Source organism: Syzygium oleosum, unplaced genomic scaffold (assembly GCF_021117445.2).
Source record: "Syzygium oleosum isolate NSW1041296 unplaced genomic scaffold, Sole_v2.1 Sole_v2.30, whole genome shotgun sequence".
Classification (NCBI taxonomy): Eukaryota; Viridiplantae; Streptophyta; class Magnoliopsida; order Myrtales; family Myrtaceae; genus Syzygium; species Syzygium oleosum.
In genome coordinates this window covers 1,157,347-1,171,778 of record NW_026607514.1, presented here as the reverse complement: position 1 = coordinate 1,171,778, position 14,432 = coordinate 1,157,347, and the positions used below count along the sequence as shown (strand labels likewise).

General features: G+C 38.7%; 2 protein-coding genes across 2 annotated transcripts; both read right to left on the bottom strand.

The window, feature by feature from the left end:
• Positions 1–5,108: 5,108 nt before the first annotated feature.
• LOC115690159 (protein TIC 20-II, chloroplastic) lies at positions 5,109–6,120 on the bottom strand. The gene has a single exon (XM_030616422.2). It carries the CDS (start codon positions 6,080–6,082, stop codon positions 5,426–5,428), a length of 657 nt encoding a protein of 218 aa, XP_030472282.2. The 5' UTR covers positions 6,083–6,120; the 3' UTR covers positions 5,109–5,425.
• A 1,183-nt stretch (positions 6,121–7,303) lies between these two features.
• Positions 7,304–12,768, bottom strand: LOC115690180 (membrane-associated protein VIPP1, chloroplastic). Its single transcript, XM_030616442.2, has 11 exons — positions 12,457–12,768; positions 12,002–12,120; positions 11,800–11,910; positions 11,457–11,521; positions 11,259–11,340; positions 10,922–10,996; positions 10,085–10,155; positions 9,917–9,999; positions 8,954–9,018; positions 8,101–8,175; positions 7,304–7,793 (listed from the first exon to the last, which is right to left on the bottom strand). The coding sequence occupies exons 1-11, from the start codon at positions 12,587–12,589 to the stop codon at positions 7,677–7,679; spliced, it is 996 nt and encodes a 331-aa protein (XP_030472302.1). The 5' UTR covers positions 12,590–12,768; the 3' UTR covers positions 7,304–7,676.
• Positions 12,769–14,432: the final 1,664 nt, after the last annotated feature.

Genomic DNA, 14,432 nt, shown 5'->3' with positions numbered 1-14,432 from the left:
GAGGGAGAGGAAGGAAGGAAATGGGGGGAAAATTAGGGTTTTGCTGTTGTCGCCGAAGCTCTCTGGAGGAGGAGGAGGAGGAGAGAGATATGAGCGACGGGGGAAGAGAGAGAGAGAGAGATGCCGGGGACTGCAGGTGCTTTTGAGGCTTGCTTTTTTTTTTTCTTTTTTTTTTTTTAAGTTCTCGTTCCTAGAAAAATGCATGGTTTGAAAATTTAATTTTGAATTGGTATCGCGAAAAACTCCGAACTGATATATCTGTAACAAATTTACCGGGAACTATCAAAAATCCCAAACCGGTACGCCCGTAATAAATTGATCCCGGACTGATCTTTCGACCACCGAAAACCCCCGAACTGATACGCTCGTGACTGATTTACTCTCCGTTAAAGTGGATTAATGACGCGAAAAATCACGAATCGGTAAACATGGTAAAACCCCAAACTGGTACGCCCGTTTAACTGACACATGCTATCCAACTCAGCAATTTGGTATAAAATTTGATAGAAACTGACGGTTGGTAAATTTGTCATGGGTGTACTGGTTTGGGGTTTTTTGTGGTCGAAAAATTAGGTTTTGGTAAATTTATCACGGGTGTACCGGTTTAAGATTTTTCGTGATATTGTTATATCACTTAGAAAAATGAATAAATAAAAAATATTTTAGTCGTTTACGAAAATATTTAGACGTTGATAATGACGATATTTTTCATTAATTAATTATTTCAAACTACGTAAGTAATTATTTTTAAGAAAATATTTTTCATATCATTCATTATTTACGTACATCGAGATACTTGAAAACTTTCTATCAGTCAATGACGAAAAAAATACCTTGAAAATTACCTTTTACATGTAAGAATGCGTATCAAATTTGAAGCCAAAAAACTTGTTAATATGATTAGTTTCAAGAGGGCATTCATATTTCGTCACCATAACAAAGGGATATTTTTTTTATAATGATGTCGCATGTTAACACATATCTTGTGTTGACGTCATTGTTTCGATGACTCAATCCGCGAAAACGTAAATTGCAAATAATAATTTTGCGATCATGTATAAAATAAAATGCATATAATTTATATCAATAATGCAGACTTATTTTGTTTAGGAACTTAAAATAGACATTTAGAAACATACAAATTATCAAGGTCCAATTTGTAGTTGGCACTTTGAGTTATGTAACCTTATCTCATACTCATATTTGACGAAAGAAAAGAATTATTGTAGCTCGAAAAATAAAGTAAAAGATATTTTATGGAACAAAAAAGTGACAGAAAGGAAAGATTACAAAGCGCAAAAGTAAAAGTTGATATAAATTTAGCGAAGCGAAGTTGAAAAGGAAAAAGACAAAAGAGAATTGTTGATGTGATATATCCTTCTAAAAATCTCTTTTACTATAAAGAAGGATTAATATTAAGAGTGATCGGTTCCCGATCCGGTCAGATTGGGCCTAGACCGGTCTAGTCTAATAGAACCGATCACTTAGAGTTTAGTTTACATTTTACTGATTTTTGTCAATAAATTTATGTCATGTACATAAATAGAACCTCTAAAATTTATTTTGAAAAAGAAATTAGATAAATCGAGAATTATAGAGTACTATAAATATTGAAAAATAAAATAAAAATTCAAGCTACAATATAAAATTTTGGGAAAATTTCAAATCAGTATCCAAAGTAGGGTTATTTTCTCAATAAAGGGTCCAAAGTGAATATATTGTCAAATAAGGGCCTGAAGTGCCCAATCAATCTCAAATAGGAACTTGAAGTGTCCAATTAGTCTCAAGTAAGGGCCTAGGTTCGCGGGGCGATCAAATGCTCGCAGCCCGGCAAGCACGTCACTGTTCCGGCGATCGGAATAAGGGCAATTTTGTCTTTTACTTTTTAAAATTTTTTTGTTTCTTTTTTCCTTTTTCTGTTTTTTTCTTTTCCTTTTCCTTTTCTTCTTCTTTTTTTTTTTCCTCTTTTCCCTCGCCTCCCTTGCCCGCCCAGCCCAGCCTAGGTGAGGACGACCCTTGCCCTTGCCGCCCGGCCAAAGCCTAGGTGAGGGCGACCCTCGCTCGGCGGCCGGCGAGGGCGGACTCCGCTCGAGGGCAGCCTCTGCGGCCACGGCTATGGCCGACGAAGGGAAAAGAGGAAAAAAAAAGAAGAAGAAAAGGAAAAGGAAAAAGAAAAAGAAAAAAAAAAGAAAAAGGAAAAAAGAAACAACAACAAATTTTAAAAGTAAAAGACGAAATTGCTTTTATTCCGATCGCCGGAATAGTGACGTGCTTGCTGACCGGTGAGTATTTGACCGGCCGACAAACCCAGGCCTTTACTTGAGACTAATTGGACACTTCGAGACACTATTTGAGACTGATTGGGCACTTCAGGCCCTTATTTGACACTATGTCTACTTTGGACCCTTTTTCGAGAAAATGACCCCACTTTGGGTGCTGATTTGAAATTTTCCCTAAAATTTTTAATATAACGAAAACTAAAATGTTGTGATTGTTGAATCCTTTTGGTCCCGTAGCAAGGTGCGGGTTAATATTCTAGTTTGTTAAGTAACAAGGTTTTGGTGTTCAAGGTATTGAATTTTTCTTTGTGTATGCAATAGTTTTTTTTTTTTGCAAAATAATTTATTTCATCGGATATAATTTTGTCCCTGTTTTTTTTTTGGTCAGATAATTTTGTCCTTGTTTGCTTTGACTTTTTTGAGCGGAAAGTAACTTACAGTCTTTACCCTTGATGTTTCAAATAACATTTGAGTTTTAGAAGTTCATGGAAAATAATATATGATTGTATATGGCAAATCTAGTTCATTTTGGAAGATTTAAGGCAATTTGTATTAAATGAAATTCATATTAGAAGAGTCTTAAGTAAAAAAAAAGTAAAAGAAAAGGTCATTCCAAATAAATCTATCCTGAATTTCATCTTTGAGAAATTATTTGAGGATCTTAGCCTACTAAATTCAAGTATCCATATGACATCTAGGAACCATGTAAGACTTCCTAATGTTGATTCATCATTGGTCCGGCGAATCTCAATCATTGATATGATTGGAACTGTGTCGACGAACATCATTTAGATATAATTCCTAAGCCCATTAAGATATCAGGTAACCTAAAAGACGACTATACGAATCTACGTGTCAACATTTGTATGTACTAAAAAGTTTTCGGAATGAAGCTCTTCAACCTTGGGCTCGTGTCATACCTCCGCAGGATAGTAACATATGTTCTGAAGGGAAGGAGCCAAAAAGAATCATGATCTTTTCATTGTCCTAGGCATGAAGTTGTTCATCTTCGTTTCTCAATCATCAACTGCTTAAAAAAGAAGGAATTGACACTGAGCTAAAGTCATATGGTCAAAATAGCACAGGCAGCAATGCTACATGGTACCAAATTGAGGCCCAATGAGTACGTCAATGACTCAATGAACTTACTTTGCTTCTCCCAGAAAAAGAATGGAACTGGGTTTCATTGCAGATATCCATCGTTGATCAACAGATGTTTCACTCTGCAGATACAACTTCATACCAATGAAGCAACGAGAGGCAAATCACCTTGCATTGGCTGAATGCCTGCATATTCTTACTTGGAATGCCACAATATGCGGAGTGTGTAGGCTCTCCAAGTAAGATGGGTGCCTGAGCCGAGCCGAGCCGAGCCGAGCACGAGGCATCTCGCGAGATTCACCGTATTTCAAGATTATACAAGAGGAAACTCAAAGGAGATTGAGGGAAGGGGGGGAATAACAGAGAAGCTTCTGGATGTAAACCCAGATTGAGCTAAACAGCAAAGTACATGACAATGAGAGAATCTGTCCGGTCACGAGTGCAGCTGAATCTGCAGCGATGTTCTTCACACAGTATTCCACTATCATCCCTATGAATCAACCATGTGAATTCAGTTGCAAACAATATATCAGTGTCATTCTAATTGAAGCTTCTCGAAATCAATACGCTTGTAGAAATTAACTCGAGTAGAACCAACAAAGAACTAACACTAAGCTCTTCAAACTTCTTGACCACATGCTCTAATCCTCTCTCTTTTTCGGGTTGTCAGCTGTGGCACATATTAAATGCTGATACTTAAGATCAACTTATCAAGAAGTTGAAACTGGTGAACAGACGCCGAAGACAACACACTAGATTAATCTCCTTTCTAAGTAATTCCAGAAGATTACCTTCCCTACGTGCAACTTTCATAACACCAATTTGATAACCTTACTTAACGGTGGATCACTGACCAAATGGCTACAGAATCCATTCAACCAGTCTACTGTACCGAGCAGCTATCTGAATGAAGAAGAGAAGATGAGGATGCCAAAAACAGACACTATACCATCTAAGCTTGGTGCCTAAGTCCAATCATAGAGGAAGATTCACCGTAATTTTGAGCCGAACTAACACAAACTGGGGAAGATGGAGGACTCAATGGCACATATGAGTGAAATTTAGTGGTGAAGTGAGACGAGAGGTTTCTCAATTGTGCCAAATGAAATTGAGACACAACTAAATGACCCAAAATAGAATTTGCACTTCTCGACGAACAAAGCCTGTTTTATGATTAAACAAATGGAAAGTTTGAAGAGAAGTAAATCTCCAATTAGGGAAAGGGCGAAAAGCATCTAGAAACAGAAGGGGGCCGAACTTCATATAAAATTCCATGTACATGACAAGATCATTGGCAAACCGCTCCTTTGACAGCTCCATGGTCCGCCACAACAACGAAAAAAAAAGCAGCTGCCAAAATTCAGACCAATGGAATGAGAATTGACAAGTACCAAGATTAATAAAGGATAGCAAGATACACCAAGATAAAGCCCGTACACATGATAACTAATACTCTGAACTCCACTATCAATGGACTTCCCAATCAAAATATACAATCTTTCCTCTCGCTTTTTTCTTGGTCTTCGGTGGTGGCGGGGGTTGTCAGGTGCACGTTGCAGATGAAATGGCAAGCAATTTGCTTTAGCTGCCTCATTGATATTCAACACATTGTATGCAGTTAGGCTCGAAGGCTCGGCATGCTAAAGCAATCAATTAATCATCCCTCGATCAATTAAGGGAACTTAAAAGTAAGGACTCACATCTCAGGTGAGGGGATCAACAGCAAGGTTTTGATAACAGTAAACTCGAATCGAGCTTGATATGAGAACCCGGTGAGAATCGGAATCCAATATACATGACAGGGTATTCAATCATGTCAGCAAAAAACAATGACAGAAGAGAAAACTTTGACGCATCTGCTTTACCAGAGAAATGCAACTGCCAAACGCCAATGCGATTACAACCACCAGAACCTCATTCAGCAGCTAAAGTACATGTCATTGAAAGACCCGCAAAAGCAGAGCAAGCAAACAAGGAACAGCTAAGCACTAGACTCATTCAAATGGGCCTACCAAAAACTTCCACCGCAGCACTCGTCAGTTCCACTAGAGCTGCCTCCCGGCGGCGTCGGCGACGAAGGGCAAGTAAGGGGTCCGACCCAGAATGGAGGAAGCGAGGCTGTAGAGGAAGCAGAGGGCGCTGAACACGAACACCACGTTGTGGCCCCAGACCATGACCCGGAACCCGAGTCCGGCCCGGCCCGGGTTGAAGATCCGCTGGAGGAGGAGGGGGAGGACGAGGAGGACGTCGAGGGTGACGGCCTGCATGGCGTTGAAGCGGACGTAGTGGCTGAAGGAAGGGTTGCGGACGACGCCGAGGTAGAGGGCGAAGAAGGCGACGAAGGAGGCGTAGGGGACGGACTTGTAGAGGGAGAGGAGGGGGAGGAGCGGGTCGAAGAGGAAGGAGAGGGAGGGGTACTTGAGGAAGAGGAAGCGGCCGTACTGGAGGGAGTTGAAGAAGGGGAGGGTGTAGGCCGCGGCGGAGATGAGGCGGTCGGTGGCCGGAGTCGGGCTGTAGGACATGCGGGCGGCGGCGGCGGCGGGTCTGGGGGGGCGTTGGCGGCGGGGCTCGAGGCTGAGGGAAGGGGGGAGGGAGGGGGTGAGGGAGGAGGGCGGGAGGTGGCGGGGCTTCGACGGGGCGTTTGGGGCCGGCGGGCGGCGGAGCAGGGAGAGGCGGAGGAGGGCGGCGGAGGCGGTCGCCATTTCTGAGTCTTGCTGTAGAGAGAGAGAGAGAGAGAGAAAAGAGGAAGAGGAGGAGGAGGAGAACAATTAGGATATTTATTTATACTTTCAGTCCCCAAACTTTACGGTTTTCATACTTTTACCCCCCTCATACTTTGACAGCAATTTTAATTTCTTCTGTCAATTTTCGTGCCAAAATGATAAATTACGCATCTTATTACACACATTCTCGAGAATGTTACAATTTTTAGTCTACATAATTAAGTAAACGCCCGTTATTTAGACCGACAATTATGTTTTCAACTTTCTTCGGTCGACACAAACTGCCTTACCGACGACAATTAGCGGTAAGAACTTTTCACCGTAATCAGTGCTATCTTGACAGGGCTGAAGGATTCGACAATAACCGAATATGCAAATGAATTTACCGTTGCACCAAAAAGTAGGAATTGAGCATAATTATCATACCATCAATATGATTGCAAAGCCTTGTCCACATACATTGGCACGTTTAAAAAACAATAGAAAAGAGGCCGTTGGGTTTACAATTTACTTGACTAGATTGACTCTACTTTTAATTTTAAAAGCTTTATATATTTATAATTTTCATATTATTATTTAATAAGAGATACTTAAAAGTTTCAGAATATTCGCATATTGATATGCAAATTCATATATAGTCATCTCATGATTATTCCAAAATTCGACAAAATTTTACGTGATTGGATTGACCCTTCTTTTAATTTAAAAGTTATTAAATGTTTATAGTATTCATGTTTTTGTTTTAACCAAAGATACATAAAACAATTCAAACTACTCAAATATCATTATGTGGATTTATATAAAACTATGCATGATTTCTTAAAAAATTTAACAAACTTCGTTTTCATTTTGGAAGTTTGAAGGGGAAATTCATAAATAGAAATTAAAAGCAGATTAAAAAAAAAAATACCCCAAACGTTAGTGATTGTGAGAATATCATACAGACAATTTAGATAATTCGTGTTAAAACAGTTCTTTTAGTAAAAAAAACAACTAGACCGGCCATACATTTTCCAATTGCAGATCATGGTTATGCTTTTCACATTTTTTAATGCCTAATGATCAGTTTAAATTGTAGCTTATGGTTCATCATAGCATAATTCAAATCCTGAATATACATATAAATAAGAAAGTAATGTAGTGTTTTAATGCGCATAAAAGCACAAATGCTGAAATGGGTTGGTCAAAGAAGTCCGCAGCTAAACCTTACCTCGAGCAAAATCACTATATAAACACAAGCTAGTGCAAATTCATTTGCCAGTTGTGTGTACTTCCACATTCAAGCAGCTGCTACACAAGCCTCAATTTCGTCTCCATAGTACATTAGGGACGAATTCGAGCATACCGCGGAAACCAACAGTAGAGGAGAGCAACAAAATGCACATTTTCTCATGTTAAATATGTCACTGATCGCTCGAGCATCGCGTGTAGGAAAAGAACTTCATATGAACTCTAGATTCCCGAATTTGAGCTCCGATTGCACGAAGATATTCCGTCATCAAGGAAGAAAGTGAGCTAACCTATTGAGGCAGGTAAGTACTTGAAGCAAGAACAAAGAAGTGTCTGTGTGTGTCTAGTACTCTTTAGCTTTCCTCCTCAATTCATTCAACTCCCTTTCGATTTCGGAGTCTTGAAAGGGAAATGGAGAGTTCGCTGCTACTGTGGTTCTTCCAGGCGGAAGGTCTCCTTTCTGTTTCGAAACATAGATGCAAATTAGAACATTAAAAAAGACAATGCGTTCTCGATCAAACTTGCATGGAGTCCCAACTAAGCTTTAAGAGCACTCTTCAATCACAATGCAGTTGCCGACTCATGTATCAGAAAAGTATCAGAAATCCTATTTACTTGAGCTGAATTTTTATCCTGATTTCTACTAGAGTAGAGAATCTTCCCAGGAATGTAAGCAAAGTGGAGGGCAAAACTTTTGTTGGTAAACTAAGAAAAATTGGTATATATGTCAGAGCATCAAAACAAGAAACAAGAACACGGACAGTTACCTTCGACACCCCGGAAAGCTCTTTCTTCAACTTTGCAAGATCATCATCAACAGAAGAACTCTCTAACAATGCGAACTGGGAAAAGAAAAATCATAAAGTGAGTTTTCTCAAAAAGAAAAAAAATTCTCGAATAGCTTCTATCCGATAGACGCAACACTGAATTCATCTATCTCAACCTTGAATGGTAGATCAAAGGTGAACACAAGAGTTCCATAATAAGACTCGTTATTCAGATACATGATATCCGTGAAGCAGTTATTTTATTGTCTCTTCATAATATACAACTCCAACATTAGTTCGTCTTTCACGGTACAAGGAGTACCTCTCATTGTACTTTATGGCACTACTGCATATGATAATTATGCCTTGGTTTTAAAACAAAACCTAAAAATATGCTTAGCATAATTTTTGTGTCTCGAGCAGAGCAAGCATTCTAATTTGTAAAATGCTACTATTCCCTGACATTAGGATTGAGTTTCCAAAAAGTACAAACTGAAAAGAAAAGCTAAATCTGAACTCTGCCTTTCGCAATGTGTCTAATAAGCTTTTTGACTTATTCAAGAAAATGTAATAATTCTTTGTTCATCCTATTAATCCATTTTAGTATCATTCACTACTTCAGAGAAGATTCAAGTCATTGCATCGGCCCAAAAACAGCTCTTCATTAGGGAATATCAGTAACACTGTCAATCCGGACCTGAGAAATTAAAACATCAAACAGGGCATTGGTCATTTCCAATTCTATATTCACTTACAGTTTTGATATCATTACAAATTGCATCGATTGACTTGTAAAAATTTTGATTGTGCAGGAAAGACAAAAGGAAGGAATGGAGCAGGAAAGAAATGCTACCTTTCCTTCAAGATCATCAGTTGTTAATTGATTAAGTGCATCTGCTTGAGACTCCATTGCCAACACTGTCACAATAAGAAACCGATCAGCCTACTAACCAATGCTATGATTAATAATATTATAATGATAATTGGAGCTCCATATTTTTCCTCTTATACCCGCCAAGCAATATCACCAACTAAACATCCATGTATGCCAAGTTATCAACCAAAGAGAGAAAAGGAGCAAGTCTACACCAGTACTAGCCATGTATTTCACATCTTCATACGCCATGTATGAACATGTATTCAAGTAAAGTAGGTTCTCCCTATGTTGAGAGCACCTCATAAGAAATTGACAAGACCCAAAAAAGCATAAACCAAAAAAAAAAGAGAAAACAAGAGATCTGATTTGAAGAGTTGTGTGCTACTAAAACATGAGTAATTTCTACATACTTTCAAAGTCTGCGAGATCTCCAGCTACTACAGCTTGAAAGTCATACAACCAACTTCCAGGAAACTATTTTCAGAAAGGTTAAAACGAGTTCAAAGTATTCAAATTTCAAATGGTTCTCAGGCTTTTTAGTTTATCAGAAGTAAATTCTAACGCACAGCAGTAGAATAGATCTGTAGGCACACTAATGGATGCCAAATATCAGTACTTGTTCTGGAATCTACAGTATTTGGACATCATGCACCAACTCCAAAGTGTTGAGCATCATTTGGTGTTACACAGCAGGCAAATATAACTCACATTCATTTTCATAATTGATTCAGAGACTTTTGATGAGAAACGGTTTATATATTATTAGAGGGTAATTTCGGAATGGTGCTTCAACAAACGTAACAGTTGAAAATGTGCTGAACATAGATGCATTCCAGTTAAATTCCAGCTGATGAAGGACAAGATTCTTTTGATTGTAAAACAAGACTCGTATTATCAGCATGTGCATAAGAGAGGCACTCAAATAATTGAAAAGGCCACCTTTTTCCTCCATCTTTTCAAAAGCCGCAAGAGCACTGCTTGTGTTCACATTCCCCAGCATCTCACTGACTCTGGTTGCAGTCCTGCAGTTTAATCAAAAGCATCGTTGTTCATCCTATGAAGTTGGGAGATGATATAAAAGTAGTTGGAGCAAGAGATGAGACAAACTTCGCTGACTGTGCGCGTGCTCTAAGGGTGTCTTTCTTTGACCTTGCCTCCTGGATCTTGCTTTCCAGAAGCTGATGAAGAAAATTAGAGAATTTAACTTAATTAAACCTATCATCTGGAGCTAAGAGCACAAAACATATAATGCAACTGGATGAACGAGCATTTGCTGATTTAAACTCAGCATAGCTGGACAAGTTGGTGGTGAGAAAAGCAATTAGGGAACTTAAATTAAAGACTTTTTCAAACACAATCTTGGTGAATCAATTTGGAATTTATGGATAGGATAACAGATGCTTCCTTTAGACCAATTCAAGAAACAAGTAAAAGACCAGCAACTCTGTTAGTGCTCAAGATTAGTCTTAATCCTGCACATAAGCAAACTAAGGGGTATCGCACAAAATAAGTCTTTTTCCTAACTAGACACATTAGAACACGAACAAAAACCTTGAGTTGTGTGAAAGACTCAACATGAAGCAATAACATAGCTTGGTGAACCCCTTATTAAAGTAGTGCCACAACTTATCAAGCATATAAATTAAAAGACAATAATTAAGCAAAAGGACAAGATACACCCTATATGTTGCAAATTCATAAGCTGATGGAGTGGACAAAGACTTGGACAACACACAAAGCCGAGAAAGTCCAACTAGCATCTGTGTATGCCAGCTTAAGCAATTCTAAAGCTTGCCGCAAGCACTTTCTGATGGGACAAAGTATAGATGTATAGTACAACAGTATAACTCACCCTTGTATGCCAGCTTAAGCAATTCTAAAACTTGCTGCAAGCACTTTCTGATGGGACAAAGTATAGATGTATAGTACAACAGTGTAACTCACCCGTGTATTTGAGACAAGATTATCCACAACAGTCTTCTGCTGATCAAGCTGAGCTCTCAGCGCACCTGCATTATCCTAGACACAGCACCAAAAAAAAAAAAACAAGGCTATGTCAAATCTATTTTCAGAGCATGATCTGATTTGTTATCTTTCACCCATTTTCTCCATAAAATTGCCAATAGGATAGGAACTCATCAAGAGCTGCCACCCCAACTATCTGGAGCGATGAACATTAACCATAGATGTAATCAGCTTTTATAGCTACAGAAACTGTACAATGCAACTAAGCATTCATGATTTCGTGAAACCCAATTCCACTTCGACCGAAAGAACTTACAGCATAAGCCTTTCTGCGCTTAAGTGCTTCTCGTGCAAGGTCCTCATCGCCTTTTGAAAGAGCCAGCTGTGCTCTTCTGTACCTATCATCAAATGAAGCACAATGATAAAACCATCTAAAAAGACAGACCGTCTTATAAGAGCAAAGCTTTGAAGAACCGCATAGATGATAGAGCAAGGCTGGGAAGAAAAACTCCACCATTCATCAGAAGCTTGCTGTGCCGCTTTATATTTGTTTTCTAATTGCTTTTGAGATGCCAAGACCTTCATGAAAGAGAAGAACCATTGGCAAGATTTTAGTAAGTACCATTTCTCTTCACAGAATCCCAGTAACCTATAATAGACTAGATATACTTCCCTTCAAAAAAGCATGTGTGTATATAGAGTAAATAAACACTTTTGTAGACTGGTCATTTGTAGGCCACGTGAAAACAGCACTCTGCTACTATGTAAGTGATGCTGGAATTGGGAGGAAGGAATGTGACTCAGAGGGAGAAAGAAAGAACACTTTCCTCCAAAGAAGTCAAGTCGAACGGACATACCTGAGCTGTGGCCTGACGCATTTTTGTCAAGTCATCATTCATCTCAAGTACAGCTTGTTCCAAGATCTTCTCGGGGTCCTCAAACGAACTGATGATCGCATTCGCATATGACTAGACATCACCCAAAAAAAGTAAAAAAACACACTCCAAATCAACACGGCAATAGGACATCAGAACAACAAGAGTGCATTTAGCATTTTACCCTTATGACTCTAGCGAATCGATCGAAAATGTTCATGCTGGCGCCAAGGGAGCCTCCGCCATGGCCATTACATCTCAACCTGTTGGAAAAGGCGACTCTCACCCCAGTTGTCCTGAGCGCTGCAATTTTGGCCATTACAATCTCAGCATGAATATCTCAACAATCAAGCAAGGCTGTTCACCGCATCACAAGCATAATGAAACAAAATCAAGCAGAGAAGGCAAAATTCATATGATCAGAGAAAGTCCCATGACAGTGAAAGCGACAGCCGATTGCACAACCGAGGACATTAGCATATAAGGGGAAAAAAAAAAAAGCAAGCACAAAAACGCTCCGTTTTCCCTTCTCTTGTATTCCCAAAGCAAGCGCAAAGAAGAGGCTCAAAACTCAATCAAAATTCGAAATTGAGAACGACCCAGAAAGGCACGAGGCAAGAAATGAAAAGGGGTGGTTACCTCCATGATTGACGAGGAAAGAGGACTTGAGCCGGGGGACACTGAGCGCGCACGGCTTGCTATTGGAAGACGAAGCAGCAGGACGCAGGGAGGCCATGCTCAGCCCGGTGATGGGCGGTGCTTTAATCGCCATGTCTCTGCTCCTTTCTCAGCTAGTCCGACCAAGCCTGTCGACCGAGTGCCAAATTGCTATGAAGCGATCGAGAGAGAGAGAGAGGGACAGGGGTGTGCTTGATCTCCTTTCTTCGGTCGGAGTTCTGCCGGTTCTGTGTTTAAGGAAGATGCCTTGGTGCTCTGTGTTTTGTGGTGGCGAACGATTCCTTCTCCAAACTGTAATTACACCACGAACCCAAGACGAAAGGCACAATAAAACACTCCATAATTTAGGCTCCGTCCGTTTAGTTAAAAATGTAACCTCTGTGAAAAATATTTTCTGAAAAGATATTTTTTTAAACAAATGATAATATTTTCCGATATTCGGTTAAAACCTGAAAATGACATGAAAAATATTTTCTGCCGTTCGGTATTCAATTTGATTTTCTAGGGAAAATTACTAAAAAATTTGATTTTTTTAATTATTAAATTATTTTAATTTTTTTCCTCTTCTTTTTTTTTTCTTCTTCCTTGGTCGGTTGCCGGCCGCCGCCGTGGTTGGCGACCGGCCGAGGAAGAAGCCAAAACAAAAAAAAAGAAAAGGGAAAAAAATGAAAAATTAAAAAATCGATTTTTTTAAAAATAAAAAATAAAAGAAAAATGTGTTATTTGAAAAACAAATGAAGTCAAAGAAGATATGGAAAATGTTTTCCATTGTCCTCGCTTTTGAATTTGTTTTTTTCATTGGAGGAAAATGTTTTCCATGACTAGTTTATTTTTCCTGAAACAAACGCTAAAAAATCCGAAAAGCATTTTTCTGGAAGTTATTTTTTGTGAAATAAACGGAGCCAAGGTTTCGAAAATACTCGATCATATGAGTGATTATAAGTCTGTGGATTGATTAGTGGGCCGTGGAGTAGCTACCATACTTCGGACTGAATTATGTAAATCTGCGGTGTTTTTTTTTTATTATTCTTTGTTTTATTTCTCTAGTAATTTCGCATTAATTTAATTGCAAGATCTGATTAGTCTCCGTGCTATACCACAACAACATTTGATGAGCTCTTGAATGGTGAATTTACCCCGCAATGAGAATTAACTCTAGTAAATTAAATGTGAGTTGACATGTGCATATTTATACATTGGAAGGATAGAAGGATAACAAATCTTGTAAATCCAAGATTTAAAAAGGACAACATTTTCTATTTTTCTGTTTCTGGATGGAAATAGAAATAACAATTCTTCACAAAGCTCGCCCTCGCCTACAACTAAGTCGGCACTAGTCGCTCGCCTTGCCACCTTGCCCGTCGCTCGCCACACTGTCACCCGCTGATGTACGAATTCTACATTGACGTTATCAAACAAATTTCTATTCTGGAAATAGAAATTTTGTGTCCTTATCAAACGCTACTTTCTGCTCAGAAACTCGTCCATATAATAGAAATAGAAAAATTTATTTGGGCCTAGGAACATAATGGTTATTATTCGCGTCCTTAGAGACTTAGGATGCGCATGATAACAATTATGTTTCTTTATTTTTCTATTTTTCTGTTCCCGGTTTAGAACAGAAATCCGTTTGGTAACACAATTTCAATTTTCTATTTTCAAGACAAATTTTCAGCCCAAAAATAGATTTGGAACAAAAATGAAAATTTTCTACTTTTCGATTTCTAAAAAAGAAATAGAAAAAAAAACTCTTCTTATTACTTACTCCCTCTCTCTCACGTGCTTTCTCCCTCTTCCTTATAGGGCACGATCAGCGCTGACGTAAATAATTTTTAATAATATATTTATATTTTTTTATATTTTTCCTTTTTTTTCCTTCTCTTTTCCTTCTTTACTTTTTTCTTTTTTTTTTTCGTTTTCTCTTTTTTTTTTCTTTT

Excerpts from the sequence above, each read along its gene's own strand:
- LOC115690159 (XM_030616422.2), bottom strand. The coding sequence starts at position 6,082 with ATGGCGACCGCCTCCGCCGCCCTCCTCCGCCTCTCCCTGCTCCGCCGC.
- LOC115690180 (XM_030616442.2), bottom strand. The coding sequence starts at position 12,589 with ATGGCGATTAAAGCACCGCCCATCACCGGGCTGAGCATGGCCTCCCTG. Across the intron at positions 12,121-12,456 it reads TTTCCTCGTCAATCATGGAG|CGCTCAGGACAACTGGGGTG; the intron begins GTAACCACCCCT and ends CCAAAATTGCAG. Across the intron at positions 7,794-8,100 it reads AGCTTTCCGGGGTGTCGAAG|AAAGGAGACCTTCCGCCTGG; the intron begins GTAACTGTCCGT and ends GTTTCGAAACAG.